Below are 23,611 nucleotides of genomic sequence, written 5' to 3' on the forward strand. Positions count from 1 at the left end.
TGATTTGTGGAATTCAGCCCTATTGTAATGGTCTAGTTTGAACATTAATATGTGACATAATAAAGGCCCTTGAAGTAATAGAAGATTACACATTTTTAAAAATATTACCTCTAGTCCATATATTAATGAGATGTGTACAAATAAGAATTAATTATAGTTAATCAGGAGCATAAAGACACACAGATGAAAGTGATAGTCCACTGAGCAAGTTAATCACTTCATCAAAGTTGGGCCTCCTACAAGATGAAATCTAAATAGCATCCTGTAATGTTCTGCATTGGAGGTGGCTACTTTCAAAAAGTACCTTTCACTAGGTCTATTAAATGTCATTACAATGATGTCCTGTGGTAGCCCTTCTGGGAGATGTGAATAGAGTGCAGACGTGCTTTTGGCATATGTATGACATTGTGTGCTTTGAGAGCTACTGTAACTCAATGTGTAGACCTATATATACAGTTTGGCCCGCTGAGTGCTCCAGGAGTTTTGAGCTACCTTTCGGTATTGTTTTTTTTCCCCAGAAAGGTGAGTTGCTTTTCATTGCTCCATATGACCTTTCTTCCTCTCCCCCACAATCTTGTCTGTTGTCTTCGTTTAGTTATGTGGAATTGTGGGTAGGGGGAAAGTGAAGAGGATGTATTCCTGGGGTTTAATGATAGGATTTGGGTACGTGCTGAAACTGTATCTCAGTATAACCCATATTATTCATCATGTGCTTTGTTAGCATGTTGGCCACATTTGCAGTGTTATGTTACATTAACTTTTTGTAGCAATATTTTAACTCTCCACATACATTTGCACGTGCACACACATATCAAGTGCAAATTTCTCCTCCTTCAGTTTTCTTTAAGTTGCTGCACTATGATTATTTGCAGGTTTATTCCAGAACCCTGGTCTCCATGCAGTACTACTTGTGGTCGTGGCATTCAGGTGCGAGATGTGAAGTGCCGTGTTCTTCTCACATTTACTCAGACTGAAATGGATCTGCCTGATGAGGAATGTGAAGACCCCAAACCAGCAACAGAACGAATATGCCACCAGCCGTCCTGCGACAGTGATCCTGTCCCATACACCCCAGAATTTTCACGTGCGGAAGATAGCAGTTTGATTTATGATTGGGAATACATTGGTTTTACTCCATGTTCAGCCACATGTGTTGGAGGTAATTTAAACATGTTTTCATCTATGGTGTTTAAATTTGACATTGTCAAATAACTGTTTGATATTATTCCAAATTAGTTACCATTGGCATTTAAAAAAAATTCTGAACTTCTAACTTGTGTTAATTCTTTTTACCTTTGACGATAGCATCTAAATGTCCCTTGCTTCCACATGCCTCACAAGGTAGTAATAGAGATAAAATTGGTTTTCTATAAATCTTTGAATGAGAAACTGGGCTGTATTCAGTCAACCAAGTTACGGAAAGTTTCTGTCAATGTTGATGCAGCAGTTAGTCTTGTATTATCGAAAGATAAGTTACAAGGAATCACTTCAGACTATCAGCTGGTTTATGGGTTTAGATAAATGAAAATATATGTGACAAATCAATGACAAATATGCCTAAATGTTCATTTTTCTCCAAGGAATTTATATGTGCAGTTTCTGAACTAAAATGTGCATATTAACTATTCACTGTCTTCAAAATGCTGCCATTTTTTATGGTACTGTAGACCTGTGGTATGGTAGCACAGGGAGACATCTCTCCAGAAATGGCTGAGATGGAACTCAAATAGGATGTTGTTTAGGATTTGGTCCAGCGTATCCTTCTGTAGGAAGTCTGTGCCATACATCTGTCTGCAAGTAGGCACATTCCTCCTTTAGATGTAATCTAATCTCTCTGAAGTACATATTGCTAGACAATGTTGCTAGTGTTGCTACTATGTACTGTACTTTGGAACTGGCCGTAGAAGTGAGTTATGAAGTGCGAAGTGGAAGCAGTGGAATTGTGAACACACCTGTATGTGACAGGAATGATGACATCAATGGGAAGTGAAGACAGTTGTACCCACAGAAGAAATATAATAAGTAGAAAAGGGCTGAGCAGCAACAGTTTGGAAGTCAAGAGCCAATCTGGAGCTCATAGAAAGTGGCCTCCTTTGTAGTGGTCACCATCTGGAAGTTTGAAGACAGGAGAAGTTGGAAAAGATGCCCAGATAACTATCAGCATGATGGTAAGTGACCAATATAAAAGCCTCCCTTAACATTTAACATTCTTGTTTTATTGATGGCATTGATCTTTAATAATGACAATGTACCTGATCATGAAAAGTGTTGCTTTCTGCCATTCCTCACTTGTTTCATTGGGCATTACAGGAACTTAGCCCCAGGAGGATATGAGTTATATGTATGTATGATTTGTTCGCAGTTTTGACAATGACTATTGTGATTGATTGTTATATCTATCTGCTTTAAAAAATTGACAAAATATTTAAAAACAATAAAGGAAATGGTATTTTAAATTAGCAACAAGGCTTTCACTAGCTATAAGTTTTTTCAGTTCTCTTGATTTTACTATCTACATTTAATTTTGTAAGATTTAGTCATTTTATCTCCATCTTTAATCCATTTTACCAATACTTCTGGAGGACTTCTCAACTCACCTGTTTTCAAAAGGTGTTGAATTCTCTCTGGTAGTTTTGAATTTTGAGCATAGAACGGGGGACACATAAGCCAGATTTTCAAAAACAGCCTCTCAAATTTTAACTGATATCATATATATGCCTTGTAAGTGTAAAAACTTACATGTGAAAAATTGTACCTGCAAGTTGACGATTAAATTTCAGAGGCTGTGTTGAGGCCCATAATTTCATATACGAGAAGCAAAAAGCGTTTTTTTTAAATGGCTAATAATCAGAATCAGAATCAAGGCCTGATTCTGCTCCTGTTATAGCCAAATGGGAGTTTGGACATTGACTTCATTGAGAACAGTATTGGTCCTTTGTGATTTAAAGAGGCAGTTCAACCAAACATTTGCCTCTGGATATACATGAATTGAAACTACTTCTTCAGCATGTAATGCAGAACGTTTGAAATGAAGAGACTTTTCATACGTGTTCTTGAGACTTCTGTAGAATCTATAGCACAACATGTCTAGATGTTCTTCATAAGTGCTACTCCTAGGAAATGTGGGAAGTTTTGAGACTATTTGATCAAAGTTGAACAGCAATACCTTTGCTGTTATGCTAGTTAGATAATCATGACTTTGTTCTCCTATCAATGCTGTTCATCTAGCTGCCTTAGCAGACACTTTCAAACAGACTAAAAATTACCTGTGGATAAATTGTTTTAAGAAACCAGACTTCTCTTCTGTTTCCAACTGATTGCAGTGTACTAACTAATGATCTCACAATGTCTGTTTTTTTTCCATTGTGTAGTTCAAAGGGCCTGATCAATTTCAGCTCAGTTTTAAATCCGTATCTCATTTCAGTAAGATTAACTTTTTAGTTATAAGGAAAGAAATATAACATTTTAAGATAGGAATATCAAAATTTAATGTGAAGTATGAGAGCTTCTGTGTCTCTAACATGCATATATCTATCAAGGGCTTTTAAAATACCTTCCTTAAGATTTCTATATTTGGAACTTTTCGCTCAGTTTCTTAATGCCCACTTTTCCCTGACCGAGAGGAGGCCTGCTCAGTCTAAACAAGCTGCAGATTTTATTGTCACTATGTCATATATTGCTTGAGCAAGGAATGAATCTGTGTTGCAAGGCTTGTCATTTTTATTATACCTTACCCCCAAATCCGCATGTGGACTATGCATAAGACTCCGTGTTTGTCACTGAGGTCACAGAAGTCATGGATTCTGTGACTTTCTGTGATTTCTGTAGCGGCTGGTGTGCCTGGCCCAGGGGCCACCTGAGCAGCTCAGGCAGCCCCTGGGCCAGGCACACCAGCTACTGCTGGTGCAATCTCGCTCCCCCCTCGCCCTCCAGCAGCAGGAGTTCGGGTGTCGGGGGGCTCAGGGCTGGGGGTTGGACTGTGGGGTGGCACTTACCTAGGCCGGGCTTCCTGGAAAGGCGACAGGAACTCCCTTCCCTCAGCTCCTAGCTCCATGTGCTGCCTCTGCCAGCAGGCACCGCCCCCATAGTTCCCATTGGCTGCAGTTCCCAGCTAATGGGAACTGCAGAACCAGGGCTTGGGGTAGAACAGAGGCAGCACATGGAGCTCAGGAGCCGGGTAGGGAGCCTGTCCCAGCCCTGCCAACCCTCCCCCACGAGCATCCAGGGCACCCATCCAGGCTGGCCCCCTCCCCGAGCACCTGCAGAACCACCATCCCCCGAGCACCCATGGAGCCCCCGGGCCGTCCCCCTGAGCCACCACCCACCCCCAAGTTTTAGTTAGGGGTATATAGTAAAAGCCATGGACACGTCATGGGCAGTGAATTTTTGTTTACTGCCTGTGACTTTTACTCAAAATAACTGTGACTAAAACATAACCTTAACTATGCATTCAGTGTAAACTCCCTCAGCCCCTCCTAAAAAGAGGTAAAAATGCACGTAGTAACATTCTTTTTTATTAGAAATATGGAGAAAGACCTGTCTTCCATTCATTATCCAACAGCTTCTTTCTCTTCAAATTAATTATTTTAGCCAGGCTTTTTATTGTGTTAGACTGTATGCACTCTGAGGAACAGACCTTCTTTTGGTCTCTCTTTGTACAGCACCTAACACAATGGGTCCTGATCTATTGACTAGAGCTCCTACACGCTATAGTAATACAAGTAATAATAATTATAATAGTGCTGTTGACAAGAACTCTTTAGTTATTCTTTATGATTATTCTGCACTGCATCTATATAAACCATTACGGCCCATGATGCAGCAGCATTTTGGGTGTCATAAAAGTTACTGCCTTCTGACCATTAGCCTATGTTATGTCTCTTATCAGAATTATTACTTCTGTGGTCAGTCTTTCTATGAAGGCAAGTAAGAGTTCTTCCATGTTAATTAATTATGAAGTAGGCATCATTTTAAAGATTCCTAGTGAGAGAGAAATTTCCAGAAATGTGAAGAATTGTCTATATTTCATTTAGTACCTGAAGAAAGTCCACACACCACAAAAATGATGGGTCAGATCTCAAGGACTTTGCTCATATGAGCCATTAATCAGCCCAACTCGCATTGATTTATTTAGGGTTTGGCTTGAGTAAAAATTGTGTGGGGAACTCCAGGTTTTGCCTCATTTGTCCAAAGAAAGGGTAAGTGTTTTTTTCACTGTTTGAAGAACTATGGCCCTGATGCAAGCACATGGGACGTATGCATAAGATTGATATTCATGATACTGTCTGCAAGAAATAATGCCAGTACTTGTAACATTCCTGGTTATGAGATTTTTTTTTGTTTTTGTTTTAAATCTGCAGTATTTCTTCAGTCTTTATGTCAATTAGTTAATGAATATGCAGTATTCTAAATAGATTCTCTCTATTTCAAAATTATACAGTCTAATTTTAAAAACAGATTTCTTTACCTACTTTCCTAATAATGCTTTTGATTATAAAAGAAAAATTGCCAGTCCAATGTACTTGTCATTATTAATGCTCTGAATACGTCTTTGCATTTCTTTCTACTTGGACAATAGGAATGAGTTAACTCTATTTCACTTTCAGTAATTACCAGTTTCATTTTAAGATTCCTAGAGCTGCAATATTTGGGTTTCAAACATGGAAGGGGAATGTGTGTTTATCAACTGTTTTCACTGGATTTCATTTTAAATTGTGGGAAAGTTTCTTTTAGTTGAAGGTTCTACAAAAGCTTGCTTGCACAAAAAAATTGGACCATATTTAACTCAATCCCTTTAAAAGATGCCATCAGCTTAAGAATCCCGCTTGTCTCTTAAATTGTTGTACCTAACATCTAAGAAAGGTGAAAGAGACTGGAGAAATACCTCTACTTGTACTTTTGGAATTTGTTAGCACTTTTCATATAGTTGACAGGTTTCAGAGTAACAGCCGTGTTAGTCTGTATTCGCAAAAAGAAAAGGAGTACTTGTGGCACCTTAGAGACTAACCAATTTATTTGAGCATGAGCTTTCGTGAGCTAAGTGAGCTGTAGCTCACGAAAGCTCATGCTCAAATAAATTGGTTAGTCTCTAAGGTGCCACAAGTACTCCTTTTCTTTTTTCATATAGTTGATTTCACTGTTTGTGCTTTAGCTGTGTGGACCTTTCACATAGTAACAGGGGATAGAAAAACATAGAGGGACAGACTTTGAACCTCTATACAACTGAACATCCATTCTGGAGCCAAGCCCCCAAAATCATGAGATTGGTTTAAAAATCATAAGATTTAAAAAAAACAACCAACAAACAAAAACAAACAATAAATGTGCAACTCTTTTTCTTTGCTTTCTGGATTTTGTGATGTTAGGGTACACTTAGGTTACATTTTCAAGCTTTTCTCTCTAATCCTGAGGGCTAGAAATTATTATTTTATGAAACATGAGATTCTTACAAAATCACAGGACTCCAGGCACTGGGGCTTTAAGTAAAGCACCAAGTATTACAGGACTCACAATAAAATGATGTGTCTTGGCAATACTGTGGTGTTCTTGCTGGTGAGCAGTTACTCCCATGAGTAGTCCTGTTGGCTTTTTGAGAAAAACTGTTCACCATTGAGTGGTCGATTTACAATCTGTTCCTTAACAGAGGGAAATATGACTGTACATCTACAAAAATTGGCAGAGAGACTCAGGCATGTGTAATATATGAAATTTCTTCTAACTCACTTTTTAATTGACAATTGACGACAATTTCTCTTTAAGTTGACAGCAAGGCAAAAGTAATCTGAAATAAGTAAACTTTTTTTTTCCTTTTCTAGGTGTAAGGTTGAGTGAAGAGACCATCCTTCTACTATTTACATTTAGCATCTTCTGTCCTAACTCTTTACTGTTTTCCCTTTCTAGAGTAAAAGTAAAGTACACATTTTGCAAACACTCTGATCTTTAAACACAACTTTGTGCTCTGTATATTTCTTCCCACAGCTGTCAAAAACTGTGAGTTTGTGAGGGTTGTGTGCTCAGTTAAAATAGAAAATATTCTGTTGCACTGATTAGTAGAAAAATTACTGATAGTACATCAAAATACTGTAAACATACTTAGTGCTTTATTGAGATCTGCCTGAGTAACTTATCTAATACTTTTTTTTTGGGGGGGGGGGTGTAAATGTTCTACTATGTTAGCATCACAAGGCAAGAACTTCACACATATGACACTGTGTTTGTTTGCCTGAAGATTTTATCACTATTATGGTATGCAAGATGCTTCCCAAACCCTGCAATATAAGAAGTTTTGTCACTGATTCACATTACAAGTCAATATTAAATTGTGGTGGCAAACAAATTTATAATTAAGATCAATCTCTTACACATTTTATAAGTAAATTATAAGGAAATGCTGCATCAATGGAGCGTAACTGTTTATTGGAAAGCACCATAGATCTGAAAAACAAGTCTGTTTTTGTACAAACTTTTTACAATATCTGTTCTGTTATACCTTAAAACACCAGAACACTATAGCTTTTATTTTCTTATTTTCTTAAAGCATTTGGAGTAGAGAATTGCAGCAGTCTGTGGTACTCTGATGAGTGAAATGAAAGACATCTCATACACCGACCAAACCAAGGTGGCATGTCACAGCCAAAAGAAAAGAAAAGGTGTGACATGCCTTTTTTTCCCCCTGGATATACTCACCACAACATTGTAATATAAACTGCTGATGAGAGAAATGCTGACTTGCAGAGGGCTCAATATAGGAATCTCTTATCATATCACCCTCTGTGTGTGAAGTTTAGAAAATATTATACAGCATAACCCATTGCAAAATAGCTCTTTTGGTTATCAGCTTTGACTGTTTTTTGTTTTTGCACAAACATGAATGTTTCCATTCCAATCCCTGTAAAAGAGATGTAATTTAAATCTGTTCTAAGGGCAAAATTTGGCCTAAAATTTAAAAAAAAAAGGGGTGGGGGGAACAGAACGGTGGGAATAATTAAGAAAATGTAGATAATAGGACAGGAAATATCATGTTGCCTCTATATAAATCCATGGTGTGCCCACATCTTGAATACTGTGTGCAGATGTGGTCGCCCCATCTGAAAAAAGATATACTGGAATTGGAAAAGGTTCAGAAAAGGGCAACAAAAATGATTAGGGGTATAGAACAGCTTCCATTTGAGGAGAGATTAATAAAACTGGGACTTTTCAGCTTGGAAAAGAGACGGCTAAGGGGAGATATGATTGAGGTCTATAAAATCATGGCTGGTGTAGAGAAAGTAGATAAGGAAGTGTTGTTTACTACTTCTCATAACACAAGAATTAGGGGTCACCAAATGAAATGAATAGGCAGCAAGTTTAAAACAAATAAAAGGAAATATTTCTTCACACAACACACAGTCAACCTGTGGAACTCCTTGCCAGAGGATGTTGTGAAGGTCAAGACGATAACAAGGTTCAAAAAAGAACTAGATAAATTCATGGAGGATAGGTCCATCAATGGGTATTAGCCAGGATGGGTAGGAATGGTGTCCCTAACCTCTGTTTGCCAGAATCTGGAAATGAGCAATAGGGGATGGATCACTTGATGATTACCTGTTCTGTTCATTCCCTCTCGGGGACCTGGCACTGGCCACTGTCGGAAGACAGGATATTGGGCTAGATGGACCTTTGGTCTGACCCAGTAGGGTCATTCTTATGTTCTCATGTTATGTTCTAAAATAACAACTAAGAAGCCAATTTTGTCTTGCTAGCCAGAACAAGGCACTTGAAGCAGAAACAAACCCTTAACACTATCCTCAGTGAAGGCCTGGGCCTTGCAACTGGATGAATGATAAATATATGTTTCAGTGCTCATCTGATAACCTCTTCCAGAGCTATACCTCAGCAAAACTGTACATCTGGATCTTTATTTCTGAATTGTACATTACAAGCAACATATTTCTTATTCAAGGAAACTGAAGGAAACCAAAATGTTTGAATAAATACTTCTGAAGGCGCATCCATCATTTAGGAGGTGCTGCAGTATCCATGGTTCCCTGGTTTTTAGTCTCGGGGATAGAACCTTGGAGTTCTGTAAAACTTGTGTGTAGTGATTTGCTTTGATTCTGCATTTTCACCCTTGGATCATGTTGTACGGACATTTGATGTAAAGGATATAATCCAGTCCCTAGTGTGAAAGAACATTTTATTAAATGTATGTGTTGCTGGTAACGCAATTTTCAACACTTAATGACTTTTATTTAATAGAAGTGACTAGGCGGTCAGTTATGCACAAGGTCAGTGCTCCTGTTACATAAAAACTCAGCACTGTGCAGACATAGTCAAAACAATTACACAGCAAAGGCTTCCTGGAATGAACATGAGCCCCAAAAGGGATTAAGATGGATCCCAGTGAAAGCCCAAAAGAAAGCTAGAGTCCATAGTGTTGTATACATCCACTCCTGCTACACGTATGGTTTGTATTATGCTTGAAATTGTTACATTGGTACCTGTATCATCACAATGAAGACTTGCAGCCTTGGTCTTGAAAGAATAAATATGCTGGATTGTATCAAGATAATTCATAGATGTGGGCAATATTGGTTTGTGATAGGAATTGCCAGTGTTCAAGAATGGATTGTACTAGCTCTTGACAGAGAGACAATTACCATAATGATTAACAGAGTAAATTCAAATGCTGGGCACCTGCTACTAAATTATAATAATGAAGAAAAATATGTCTTCTGGCTAAAGTGCATGAGGCAGCTCAGTTTGTTCTTCTACATACCATTATGATGGTCACTGGCTATACAAGTGCAAAGTCTGAGATGATAGTGGCAGATGGAAGCATTTCAGAGCACATTAAAATCATTTGTAACTCTCACTAGGAAAGAAAAAGACCAGTTATTACCTGAAAGTCATAAAACATGCACCACTAACCTTAGGCAGAAAATTTTCCAACACAGAATATTTCATGGAGTCAGTTGAAATCAAACGGATTATTAAATAACCAACAAGTGTTAAGAAACAATTAATGGTGTACGAATTTATCTAGAAGCAAGGGTATTTATAACCTAGTGGTAGTTAGATAAAACAGAAAAACCTGTGATGTTTTAATGTACCATACATAAATAACAAGAGGAATTCCAGTTAGAAAGACAAACATATTAGAAACCTTTCACGCTTTTAGACATAAGACAAATAATATAACCTACTATGGAAAACACATTTGTAGCCCTAGGAGATCTCTTGGGGGGAAAGTAAATTTAGAAGGAAGGAAGCAGATTCTCTGAACTGTGACCATGTTACCTGTTGTGTATTACATTAGCCATTTTCACATGGTACCAACAAAAGTGCATGTTAGAGTGCATTTCAGTGCTGTGCTGTTCAATAAGTCAATGATAATGACTGTTGTTTTTATTGCATAGATACAGAAGATTTCCAAAGCACTTCACTAAGTTTTGTGTCCTTTATTTCTACGTGCATTTCGCCATTAAGTGAATAGGGTTTGCACACTGAAGACATAATACTGCCTTGCAGAATAACGGTATATGTGAAATGGAATACACCATGCAATTTTGAAATAAACGATGAAGCTAACTAATTGACAAGTGTTCACCGAGTTGTGTTGATCTAAACCAGACTTATCGGACTTCATTTTTTCTGACTGATAAAACTTTAATTATTAATATTCTTTCATGTCTCAGCATAACTATAATTATAGCTACACTTTGGAGAGAAGCTGAGGGAAAACCTGTGTCAGGGAATGCTGTATACACTGGGTCTAGACCCTTAGCTGGAGCTGAGGATCCATTGGCTTTAAGGGAGCTACATCAGTGTCCATCGGCTGAGGATCTGGCCCAGCGGGTATCTCTACATGCTGAGTCAGCCATTGCCTTGGCTGTAGTTTAGAAAGATTTATGTAATTTTTGTCTCTTCAAATACTTAGCTCTTTGAAATCCCATTTAAATCAGTAGGAATAAAACAGCATTCTGCTCCTATGGGGTGACTCCAGCTCTATGAAAAGGCATTTATTATATACTGACTGCCAACCAAATCACTCTAATTGCCTTGGGGTAGCACGATTAAATAGAGAGAGCTTTCCAAAAATCAGTGTCATCGGGGTGCCAGTCATGGTTTCTTGTTTTCTGGGTGTTACAGTGAGAAAGACAAAATCTGTCACCAATTTTCTGTTTTTCTGAGGGGCACAATGACAAACTGGCACCTATAAATATTGCTTATTTGTATCCACTCAAAGAGCTGATTTGAATCTAGAAAAGAAATCCTAAATTGGGGCATTGCTGCCTGTGAATAAGAAATCCCAGAAATGTTGCACTGTAACTCGGTTTTTAATTTAAAAAACGTCTTCTGACTTTCAAACATATTCTAAAATATTTCCAGTGCTTTTATGAGTCAGATTGTTAATTTTAAACTTGCCATCTAATTTGGCATCCAGAATGAGTTCAGGTTGAGACTGGGGGTAAGAAAGAAGAGGTTATTAAAATTGTTCATCTGTCCATAGAGCATCTCGTGTGTGTTTTTATTTTTAAATCCAGGGATACAAGAAGCCATTGCAGTGTGCCTGCATGTGCTGACAAAACAAGCTGTCAACGACACCCTGTGTGACAATGCCATGCGACCACCAGCAATGACTCGCACTTGCAACATGAAACTGTGCCCACCAAGGTACGCTGTAATAATGAAATCACATTGTGGAAAAGAAATGGTTAATACGACTTAAATAACCATACATTGTCTACTGACTTTCTCAGACAAGGATCAGGCTTAGGGTTGCCAAGTGTCTGTTTTTTGACCGGAATGCCCTGTTGAAAAGGGATCCTGGTGGCTCCAGTCAGCATTGCCAACCACGATGTTAAAAGTCTGGAAGCAGCAGCATGTCCTCCCTGCAGCTCCTAGATGTAGGGGCAGCGAGGGAGCTCCACACACTGCCCTCACCCCAAAGCGCTGCCCCCACCCCAAGCACCTCTGTGCACTGCCCCTGGGAAACATGGCCAATGGGAGCTGCGGAGGCGGCGCCTGCGGACCGGGCAGTGCACCGAGCTGCCTGGCTATGCCTCCACATAGGAGCTGGAGGGGGGACATGCCACTGCTTCCGGGAGTAAGCACCTCCTGGAGCCTGCACTCTTGACCTTCTCCCACGCCCCATTCCTGAACCCCCTGCCTCAGCCCTGCTCCCTCCTCCCACCCTCCGAACCTGTTGGTCCCAGCCCAGAGCACCCTCCTGTGTCCCAAACCCCTCATCACCATCACCATCCCAGAGCCCGCACCCCCAGCCGCTCCGGCTCTCACCCCCCAACACACCCTAACCCCAACCCTCTGCCCCAGCCCTGATCCCCCTCTCGCCCACTATCTTCAGACAACGCGACAAGTGAAAAAGCCACATTTTCTCAGTGAAAACAGCACAATACCCAAGAATAATAGTATATTACCAAATAAATTGCTCTTCATTTTTGTGGGGGGGGGGAATAAAAATTTGATGCAAAGACACAGTGTTTCACTTTTCTTGAAACTAGCTACATCCTCACTTACATGGACTGACTGTTTACTCTTTCACTTGCAGAAATTAATAACCCAAATGAAATCCTCTTGTAGATTGAATGTTATACTCCTGTTATGGAATGCTCTTTTCAGGAGCCATATAATACTTTCAGTTTCATTTCTTTAACTAATCTGAGTTAGTCTTCTGAGGGAATACTGTGGGAAGAACAAAAGATAGTCTTATTCCTTGAAAATAAGTGTGTGTGCAAAATCTATAAATGTGGTTCCTTATCTATTTACTATTTATTGCTAAAGTAGATCTGTGTGTTGGATTATTTTTCTTATCTTCAAACAGTACAATTTATTGTTTGGAAAATATAGCCATCTCAGAAAGGCAGGGCAGGATTTAACAAATACATCAGCTGCAGAGCCTTTTTTATTCACCTAAGAAAACAGAATGAAGATATTATATACTGTGATGTAATTTTTTAGCTTCACAATGCAGAGGTCTTTGTGGAAACCACTTTTATACAACGCTCTTCAACAGACCTTGCATTAACCCTTCTGAGAGATTCCTTTTCCCAAGAGCCCAGTGTTAAATAGTAATTGCATAGAGTTAAAGGGCGTAGCCTTAGTTCAGAAAGTGATATATGTTTTGTGAAGGAAACTCTGATCTCCCCTTTTAATTGTAAAATATAATTAAACTATCAAAAACTTAGAATATTGCATTCAGTGAGAAAATTATGGTTCAGAGGAAAAGGTCAAAGCCAAAAAACAATAAGTTGTTTACAGAGACTTTCTCCTGCAAAACATGTGGATTGAAAGTTAACAGGAGCAGGATGTTTGATAGAAAATGTATACAAATGTAATAAAAATGTAATAGATATAAGAAAAGTCCCCTTAAACCATATAAATGTCAGCATGAAGCTAACAGGAACTGATTATCGTATGAGGAATGTTCTAAATGTGAATTCTGGAACCACATAACATTTATTTGGATTAGCTCTTTACGACTTTAGTATTTATAGTAAATAAAATACATATTTTCCTTACATTCAAGCTTATAAATGTAATTCATATTTTTTATGGCAAATGTAGATGATAGTCTAACCCTCGCAATATAAATATGCCTTTGCTTCTGCTTTGTTTTGCTCTGTATGGGTATCATTTGTGTCCGGATAATCCCTCCCCAATACCCCATTCTTCTGCATTGTTTAATTAGAGTGAATTTTTTTGCCGATGTGTTTTTGGCACAGGTGGGAAACTGGCCCTTGGAGACAGTGTTCTGCTACTTGTGGAGTTGGGATTCAGACAAGAGATGTGTACTGCCAGCAACCTGAGGGACCCATTGTTACTCATGAAGACTGCAATGATGAAAAGCCTCATGTTTTACAAGCCTGTAACCAGATTGACTGTCCCCCTGCTTGGCATGTTGAAGAATGGCAGCAGGTACAACAGATTATGGAAATGGTTTAGTTGTAAGCATTTTTCTTCTGGTTAGTTTCCTAATGTGCTCTAATTAGAGTAACCTGGAAGGTCACTCAGAAGTTTGTGATTGTTCAGGGTTTCAGCTGACATCAAACTTATTACACTCGTAGTCTCCATTCTTCACTTCACTTCTGGGTGAAATTCAAGGTGCTAGTTAACATCTTGGAAGTCCAAAAAGGCCTAGATCCCAGTTAGTCCAGAGCTCACCTCTCTCCCCATACCCCACAAGTGAGATCACCTGCATTTGGAAGCAATACTTAACTTACCTGTCCCAAAGGTGCAACTTCCCAAGCTCATGCCAGATATGCACCTGAGCCTTAACTTGGCCAGTTCAAATGTAAAGTGTACATCTTTTTCTAGGCTTTCCACTAAGTACTTGCATTGCAGTTGTCTGGCACTGAGCTCATTCGTTAGGTTTTCCTGGCTCATGGCCCATTCACTAAATCAGTGCTACCAGGAGCATATGCTGCTTGGTTTTTGGAAAATGCTGCTCACTTTTTAATCTAAACCAGTAGTGTTCAAAGAAAACATGGTGATAGCTGCCTTAAAAATGCCTGTATAAAATAACAGTATAAATGAGTGAAGACAGGTGTGCATGCGGCTAGGCTTTCCACATTCTTATCTTCGTTGTAGTGTTCCCGTACCTGTGGCGGAGGGACTCAGAGTCGCAAAGTTCACTGTAAGCAGTTGTTGACAGATGGAAGCTTCCTGAAACTTTCTGATGAGATCTGCCAGGAGCCTAGATTGGCTGCTCGTAAATTGTGTGCCAAAGTTGATTGTCCCCCTCAGCTAGTTGTAGGGGAATGGTCCAAGGTGAGTGGTCCAGAGTAAGAGTTCACCAAACCTCCCAATACAAAGGGAACTCAAGGGATTTCTAGCTGGGAGACTACCAGATAATCATTAAAGTACATAGAGTAGCGTGGACTCCAGAGGGAATGCAATTAGGCAAAAGGCCCTACCCACCCAAAGCAGTTCCTGCAGTTGTGGGGAGGAAGGAGGTAGAGCATTTCAAGAGGCCTGCTACAACAGATCCAGGTGCACCCAGGCCCAAAACATAGCTCCCTACCTGAGACCCAACTAACCGTAGCCCCTTTCTGCACTCATGTTTAAACTGAAAAACAAGAGGCCATAATGCTTCTTGTTTGTTTCCAGTATGGTTGCGTCGGGTTGGAGCATGTTTAGCTTCCAACCACTCAGATTTACTCCCTAGTTGAATTTCTGAAAGGCACAATAGTGCATTGAATGCTATTTTTCTCCCTCTCCTTTAATCCAAGCCTCCAGTCTCCTCCTAAAAAAGATCCACTAAAAGGCATAAATATAGTGTGACAAAGTTCCTGCTCTACCTTGGTGGGTCTTGCGCTTATTGGCAGATTTGCTCACCTTGGAGCTTCACGGCAGCCCTCAGCTTGGCTGTTTTTCTGAATTCACAGTCCAGGTCGACTCCTCCTGTGTCTGACAAGGAGTTGGGAGGATTTGGGGGGAACCCGGGCCCGCCCTCTACTCTGGGTTCCAGCCCAGGGCCCTGTGGAATGCAGCTGTCTAGAGTGCCTCCTGGAACAGCTGGGCGACAACTACAACTCCCTGGGCTACTTCCCCATGGCTTCCTCTCAACACCTTCTTTATCCTCACCATAGGACCTTTCTCCTGGTGTCTGATAATGCTTGTACACCTCAGTCCTCCAACAGTCCGCGTTCTCACTCTCAGCTCCTGGTGCCTCTTGCTCCCAGCTCCTCACACGCACACCACAAACTGAAGTGAGCTCCTTTTTAAAACCCAGGTGTCCTGATTAGCCTGCCTTAATTGATTCCAGCAGCTTCTTGATTGGCTGCAGGTGTTCTAATCAGCCTGTCTTAATTGTCTCCAGAAGGTTTCTGATTGTTCTTGAACCTTCCCTGTTACCTTACCCAGGGAAAAGGGACCTACTTAGCCTGGGGCTAATATATCTGCCTTCTATTACGCTCCTGTAGCCATCCGGCCCGACCCTGTCACAATAGTTAAAGATTACAATTAAAAATCCTGTTCAAATGTAATATGAACATGCAGAGTGACTTGAGAGACTTGGCCCAGGCAATTTAGAACTTGCTGAATTCTACATCTGAGAATAACAAGTCTCATTCTGCATTACGTCCACAGTGGGACCATAAGAAATACTGTCATTTTCCTATCATTGTTTCTGAGCTGTTTGGTGGAAAGGGTTAGTCACTTTATATTCATATTGACTTAAAGCCTGGAGAGCACTTAGAGCTTTGGAGAGCATGGGGATCCATCTGAAACAGCATCCTTTAAAGAATTCACTTTAAAAGTAGCATGTATGAGACACGACACAAAATTCACTCTGACTACATCCTTCCTTTCACAGTGCTCTCTAAGCTGTGGTGCTGGAATCCAGAGAAGGAAACTTGCCTGCCAAAAGCTAACAGCAAAGGGCCAAAATGTCACATTAAATGTATCAATGTGTAGCAGTCTCCCTACTTCCTCACTTGTAAGGTCCTGTCACGTGAATGACTGTAACAGTAAGTGTATTACTTTACCTAGTGCCCTGCTGATTTGACATGATCAAGAAAAACCTGTGTATGTGCTGCTAAATTAATTCATTTCTCTATCCTTGCTACATTTCATAACGTTACTGATCTGAGAGCAACTTAGGCATTGTGATCACAAGACCAACAATAATAGGATTATTTTAATTTTATGAAATTTATACCTTCTCAGCCCAAAGCAATGGTTCCAGTTTAAATTTTTTTTAAATGTAATATACGAATACATGTTAAGGGGTTGGTTTTTTGGTCTCTCTATGTACTTAAATATATTTGGCCTGATTCTTATTTACCCTTTGCACCATTCTGATGGTATAAAGGTGCCTTTGAGTGGGTATAAATTATTTGTATACCTGCTATAGAGCCCATTTACACTGCCAGAGCAGTAAAAGGGGGCCTTGGTGTAAATGAGAATTGGGCCCAATGTGTATCTGTTCAGTGTGTGTTCTTAGAACACTGGGCGTTACACTCCCGTCAATGCTGTTAAAAGTTACAAAACTCCCGTTCCAGTGGCAGGTGCAGAAATAATTTCTATCAGTGCCTAAGGGAGTGTGAAACCTATTCCCTTTGGCTTCACAAGGTGTTTTGCAGGCACAGTCGTAGCAGGAGTAGATACCTTTTAAAAAAATACAACATTTGGCTCATTACTTCTAGAAATGTTCCCAGAAAAATGCATGTTTTGTAATTTGAGCATGATCTTGTCATGATAATGATTGTAATTGTGCCAACAGCTCATGCAAAATAGCAAGGTAGACTACTGTGTTAACTGCACATGTAAAATAGCCAGGTAGACGTCTCTTTTAGGTACAGGTTTCAGAGTAGCAGCTGTGTTAGTCTGTATCTACAAAAAGAAAAGGAGGACTTGTGGCACCTTAGAGACTAACCAATTTATTTGAGCATAAGCTTTCGTGAGCTACAGCTCAAATAAATTTGTTCATCTCTAAGGTGCCACAAGTCCTCCTTTTCTTCTTTTAGGTACAGTTACAGTGAAGAATGTGCAACCATTCCTCAATGTGGGCCTCTGTTTTTCTTCCTTTAGAAAGGAGGATATAAATTTGTGCCTTTAAAAAAGAAGGCTCTTATGAATGGCCTAAATGTCAGATACAAGTTGATAAAACTCTACTGAACACAATATATTTAATGACAACTATTCAATTGAAAACATTCACTCTAGGTTTGGAAGAATTGAAAGTTTTGCATCATACAGATCTGTAAATATCCGGTAATATGTGCAGTCTTTTTGGTTTTGATCCAGTTAATGGTCTTGTCCAGAAATAGCTACTTGATTATGTGTTTTCTAGCTTTGTATAAATGGTTATTCACAACACAAAATAATAGTGCAATTCTGATTCATACATAATATGAAACTTCTTTTCCTGGACTTCATTTCAGATTAACATGCCAGAATCCTGAGGTTCAAAACACCACTTAAATAAAGCCCCGTGGACTTTCAGGAATGTCCTTGGCATAAGCTTTAATAAAATATTTTGAGCTGCATATCTATCTGAATTTAATTAATTGTGGATAGTTGAATGGCAATGTGGCCTGCAAATTGCTTAGTGGAGAGTGATGTTAAAGTAACATTTCAGCTTCCATTGTAGTAAGAAGGGAGCAACATGTGAAGACATACAGTAGTTATTAGGGCAGGTAATGGGGTGCAGACTGAAATGATGAAAGAAGGCCAGTGACCAGCCTCTCCCTTCAAGTTCTCAAACTGTTCAGGACAAGGTTTTAGATGTATTAGCCTCTAAGGTTGGATTCTGCCTGGCATTTATATGAGTACACAAAAGGTGAGAGTGGAGAGCACACTCCAGATCCTCACTTTGCTTCTTGCACCAGGGCCCAGGGACAGTAGCAATCCTGGGATTCATAGGAACATTCAGGGACTGTTTCCTCCTACTACATCCAGGGGCTCACCTCAAATCACCTGAAGGGAGTGGGTGGGAGACAGGAACTTGGCATCACCCCAAAAAGTAGAGCTCGAGGCTACAAAGAGGAGAGCAGGCTGCACTGTTCTTAGGGATGGTGCACCATGCACACTTTTGTCACCAAGCAGGGCTGCTTTGGGAGAGCTGGTGCCTCCCAGAGCTTGCACTAAAGTGGCATTCTTCAATGCCCCCTCTTCAGGGCTCAGTCTTCAGGGCACAACTGAGCGCTTAATTTTTACTATCTGCTTATGGTGATGGGGCTTGTTAGTCTAAGCCTGACTCCCTAGACACAGTATCTGGGCATGCTCTTTACTTTATGAAGGCCCAATCCAGGCAGAAATATCTCTGGGGCTTCCTAGGTCCTGGGAAATAGCTTAGGAGCTTACAGTTTATAAGCCAGATCTCCAGTTGGTAAAAATGTGTGTAGCTCCGTTGGAGGCAACAGAGCTACACCAGGTTACATCAGCTGAGGATCAGGCCCTGTGGCACTAGTGCAGGCTAATGTATTCAGCAGCTTTACCTTTCATGGAATCCCTCCCAAAAAGATCACCCCTTCCAAAGCTGCAAATTATGATGCTTCCAGGGATCCAGAAAGTTCATTGTGGACTATTCTCCTGCAGTACACAAAACTGAATGCTCTCTCACTTTTAACTCTTCCGCCAGTACATACTTACAGCCCCCCCCACACACACACACACGTGCCCTCTGTTGTTGCACTGTTAAGAAGAATTGATGACGTCTTTCTTTAAAAAAAGAACAATTGATCAGTCAGACTTGAACATATTTATAAACACGTGCTGGGTTTAATTCTGTATTGGAATAACTAATGTAAACATAGCATAGCACAAAGTATTTTGTGTGTATAAAGTTACACTTACTGTGTATGTATGCTGGATTTTGGAAATTGAAGCTTTAATACTGGAACATTTTCATTAAAACAAATATTTTGAGCCCAATAGTTATTAAAAACAGGACACTCTTTTAATAATCTTACTCCACTCAGTGCCTGAAACAGTTTATTTGTTGAACAATATAAAATGGTTGGTTGAGGGAACCATGCATCTAGATAACAAATACTGACTTAAGAGCTATGTAATTATGAAACCAGGATATCCACATTGGTCAGAACTCATTAGCCAAAATATCGAAAATAACTATTCTGTTTTATAAGCATAAGAATGCACTCTGGGCTGTAGTTCAGACAGCATGCACACTCTTTGAATGCTTGAAGTATTTAGCTTTTTACCTCTTCCTTTACAACCTATCCAAAATGTAAGTATATGATATCTGAAGCACTCAAATTTTTGCAATAACTTGCTGTCAAGCTTTGTCATTTTATTTATTTATGGTCTCACCAAATGGTAGAGTAGTAATGATTTTAGATTCAATCACATGCAGGAGTGTTTGATTAATTTGTCTTTTTCTCTGACTCATTCAAGTCATTCTGCAGCTTGCTGGGTTTTGTTCTCTGTCACATACCAACAGAATGGGTCACTAGTAAAAACTGAGTGTTCTCTAACACTCGTCTAGGGAGTTTCCTGACTCCCCTGGCTGGCCAGTTTCACCTTGCCTTGCACAAAGTGAATAGCTGAGGTGTATGCTTCTGTTACGTTCCTTCTGCATTGTTCTGTTTCTCAGCTACCTAATGCTTTCTTAGGAAGATTAGTTCTGCTGATCAGAAAGGGGCATAGTAGTGGCCAGTAATGAGTCAACAAAATGGTATCTGAAATACTGTAGTCATTTTCACACTGTGTTCCCGTGTCTATCCGGCCACTGCTGGGAAGGCCTGTCTTTGGCTATCGTCATGGAGGCAGCTCTCCAGAAACCATGTAGAGTTCAAATTCCTGCTGCGTAAATCAGGAGGCGCTTCACCATACTCAGCATTCTGCCTCCGCACCTTCCTGCATGAAATTCTCCTCAGTTTTCTCTTCAGCTTGCCCACAGCCATCTTCTGACTTACCAGCCCTCTCCGGGATCTGACTTTTTTCTCTCTTTCTTTCCCCTTTCCTTCCTGTATTCCTGACCCCTGCCAACAGCAGGACTCTGTGACCAAAGCCTCTTCTAGCCAAAGAAAGTGATCACTAGTCCAATGATAGTAGCTTGGCCTTCTCTGTTCCCTTACTGCCCATTCATTGACTCCTGTTCTCATCTCCTGGGTTGCTGTCTACTCGATTGCAATCTGCCTGCCAGCCAGTAAGGCCAGCCAGCCAGCAGGTCTAACGGCCAGAGAAAAAAGAGTCCTGCGTTTTCTAATGGACTTTGTGTTATTTAGGTTCCCTGCACTTGCTGCAGTGCCCAAATGCGGGAAGAGTGATGTTGTGCTCTACCTTTTATTTGCTTTTTCCTCTTCCTTTACCCCCTTTCTTTCCCTTTCAACTGGCAGCAATAAGAATAGCAGATATAGCATGCCTACCTTATTGCACTTTTCCCCCTCTTCCAAGTATTGTCCTCTGTACAGATATGTGTTATATGTGCTTTCTCATTGATATGATAAGACCTGCAGGAGATTTAGAGAGAAGCAGGAGAATGCCTAAATTGGGGCCAGAAAATTTCACTATATCATTGTTCCTGTTTGTGTGTATGTGACACAGATAAAAAGTCAGCAAGTTGGGAGCTTACCTGAACCAAATCAGAGAAAATGCTATAACCAGCATTCTCAGAAAAGCAGAATTTGTTAGGGAGAGTGCCAGTGATTCAGTCATTTTCAACACTTGATTACTGTTTCAGAGATTAAACAAGAAATTAAACCCAAGCGTCCAGAGAAGCATGCTGCCCATGGACCTCAGATTGTCAGTATACACCGAGTCTACATACAGACACGACAAGAGAAACGCATTAATTTTACCATTGGAAGCCGAGCCTATCTGCTTCCAAAAACATCCGTTGTAATTAAGTGCCCAGTACGAAGGTTTCAAAAGTCACTTATCCAATGGGAGAAAGATGGACAACATCTACAAAACTCTAAAAGACTTGGCATCACTAAATCGGGATCACTGAAAATACATAGCCTTGGGGCTACAGATATCGGAGTGTACAGGTGCATTGCAGGCTCTGTGCATAAAACATTTGTTCTCAAACTTATTGGCACTGACAACCGGCTGATAGAACCTCCAACTTTTAGAAAACACGCAAGTGAGACCAGAGGTACAGATCACAACGAAGCGAACAGTTTTGGAGCCAAATGGCATAAAATGAGCAAAATGTGGCAAATATGGAGTAAAAAGAATGAGCTGTATCTCAGGGATGGACAAGTTAATGATCAGCCATTTCTGAGACATGGTGAAACCCATGTGAGTAATTCAGCAGAAGAATACAGCCCTCATGAATTCGAGAACAAACATCTGGAGGCAGCAATTCTTCAAGGAGCTTACAGCATGGACACTGTACAGTTCGACAGACTGATAAGAAACATGAGTCAACTCATTGAAGCTGGAGAGGTCAGTGATGATCTGGCATCCCAAGTCATATATCAGTTAGTTGCTGAATTATCTAGACCACTACAACTTACTACTGAAAAATGGAAAGGCTTGAATGAAGAAAAGTTAGCCTCAAAGCTCACCAGTAAATCACCAAACGTATCTGAACGTTTCAACACAAAAACCCTAGCCAAGCCGATGTTCAATCAAAAAGGACCTGGTATTATAAGGCAAAAACAAGTGCCCGGAATTTCCTTTAATAAAACAATAACTGCACGAATTGGAAATACAGTTTTTCTGACCCAGAGTACTAGCGCTGTCAATTTACTGTGTGAAACTGCAGACATTAATGAGCCTAAATATACTTGGACAAAAGATGGAGAAGCATTAAAATCCTCTGAGAAGTAAGTAAATATGGATTCTTTCGGTTTTATATGGATCTTCTTTATGTTGTTATTGGCAAAAACTAAAATCTACTGTGTTGTGTAATGTTAAAAATGTATTGTGAAAATGAAGTCAATGTGAGCACTGTGCTTTTCATCTCTTTATTACGACATTTATACTTTTATTTGAAATTTGTGTTAGATTGTGTCACAAATCATTTATTAAAGAAACAGTGCACATATAAGTCTATGATATTATATGGCAGGATTGAATTTTATACCACAAATGAGGCTATACTGTGTGTGTTTTATACATTCTGCCTAAAGTAACTTATCTGCATTAGAGAATAAATAGACGTGTACTAAAGTAAATATAAAGGGAAAAATGTGTGAGAGCATTTTTGATATACCATGGGGTAGAGAGAGTAGTTCCCAGAGAGTAGTTATCGGTGGTTCACAGTCAAGCAGGAAGGGCATATCAGTGGGGTCCCACAGGGGTCAGTTCTGGGTCCAGTTCTGTTCAATAATCTTCATCAATGATTTAGATAATGGGATAGAGCAGCGGTTCTCAAACTTCATTGCACCGTGACCCCCTTCTGACAATAAAAATTACTACACAACCCCAGGAGGGAGGTCTGAAGTCTGAGCCCAACCAAGCCCCACCCTCTCAGGCGGGGGACCAAAGCCAAAGCCCAACCTGGGCCTCACTGCCCAGGGTTGAAGTCCTCAGGGTTTGGCTTCGGCCCCAGGCCCCAGCAAATCTAAACTAGCCTGGTGACCCCATTAAAACAGGGTCCCGACCCACAGTTTGAGAACCGCAGGCATAGAGAGTACACTTATAAAGTTTGTGGATGATACCAAGCTGGGAGAGGTTGCAAGTGCTTTGGAGGATAGGATTAAAATTCAAAATGATCTAGACCAGTGGTTCTCAAACTTTTGTACTGGTGACGCCTTTCACATAGCAAGCCTCTGAGTGCGACCCCCCCTTATACATTAAAAACACTTTTAAAATATATTTAACACCATTATAAATGCGGGAGACAAAGTGGGGTTTGGGGTGGAGGCTGACAGCTCATGACCCCCCCCCCCACGTAATAACCTCATGACCCCCTGAGGGGTCCCGACCTCCAGTTTAAGAACCCCTGATCTAGACAAACTGGAGAAATGGTCTGAAGTAAATAGGATGAAATTCAATAAGGACAAATGCAAAGCACTCCACTCAGGCAGCAATGATCAGTTGCACACATACAAAATGGGAAATGCCTGCCTAGGAAGGAGTACTGCAGAAAGGGATCTGGGGGTCATTGTGTAACACTGTTGCAAAAAAAAAAAAGCAAACATCATTTTGGGATGTATTAGCAGGAGTGTTGTGAGCAAGACCTGAGCAGTAA

The 23,611-nt window shown here is 40.2% G+C and overlaps 1 protein-coding gene across 5 annotated transcripts in view; it reads left to right on the top strand.

Annotated features, from left to right (window-relative positions):
• ADAMTSL3 (ADAMTS like 3) overlaps positions 1-23,611 on the top strand; it is a 279,327-nt gene that overhangs the window by 218,899 nt on the left and 36,817 nt on the right. For 4 of the 5 annotated variants that reach the window (XM_073304072.2, XM_073304073.2, XM_073304071.2 and 1 more), the window contains exons 16-21: positions 873-1,159; positions 11,526-11,655; positions 13,725-13,917; positions 14,590-14,769; positions 16,316-16,469; positions 21,149-22,241. In XM_073304072.2, the coding sequence (XP_073160173.1) occupies positions 873-1,159; positions 11,526-11,655; positions 13,725-13,917; positions 14,590-14,769; positions 16,316-16,469; positions 21,149-22,241 (2,037 nt within the window). Of the gene's footprint in view, positions 1-872; positions 1,160-1,965; positions 2,413-11,525; positions 11,656-13,724; positions 13,918-14,589; positions 14,770-16,315; positions 16,470-21,148; positions 22,242-23,611 lie in introns of those variants that run through there. The other variant, XM_073304075.1, reaches the window with a different exon arrangement.

Source organism: Lepidochelys kempii, chromosome 10 (assembly GCF_965140285.1).
Source record: "Lepidochelys kempii isolate rLepKem1 chromosome 10, rLepKem1.hap1, whole genome shotgun sequence".
Classification (NCBI taxonomy): domain Eukaryota; kingdom Metazoa; phylum Chordata; order Testudines; family Cheloniidae; genus Lepidochelys; species Lepidochelys kempii.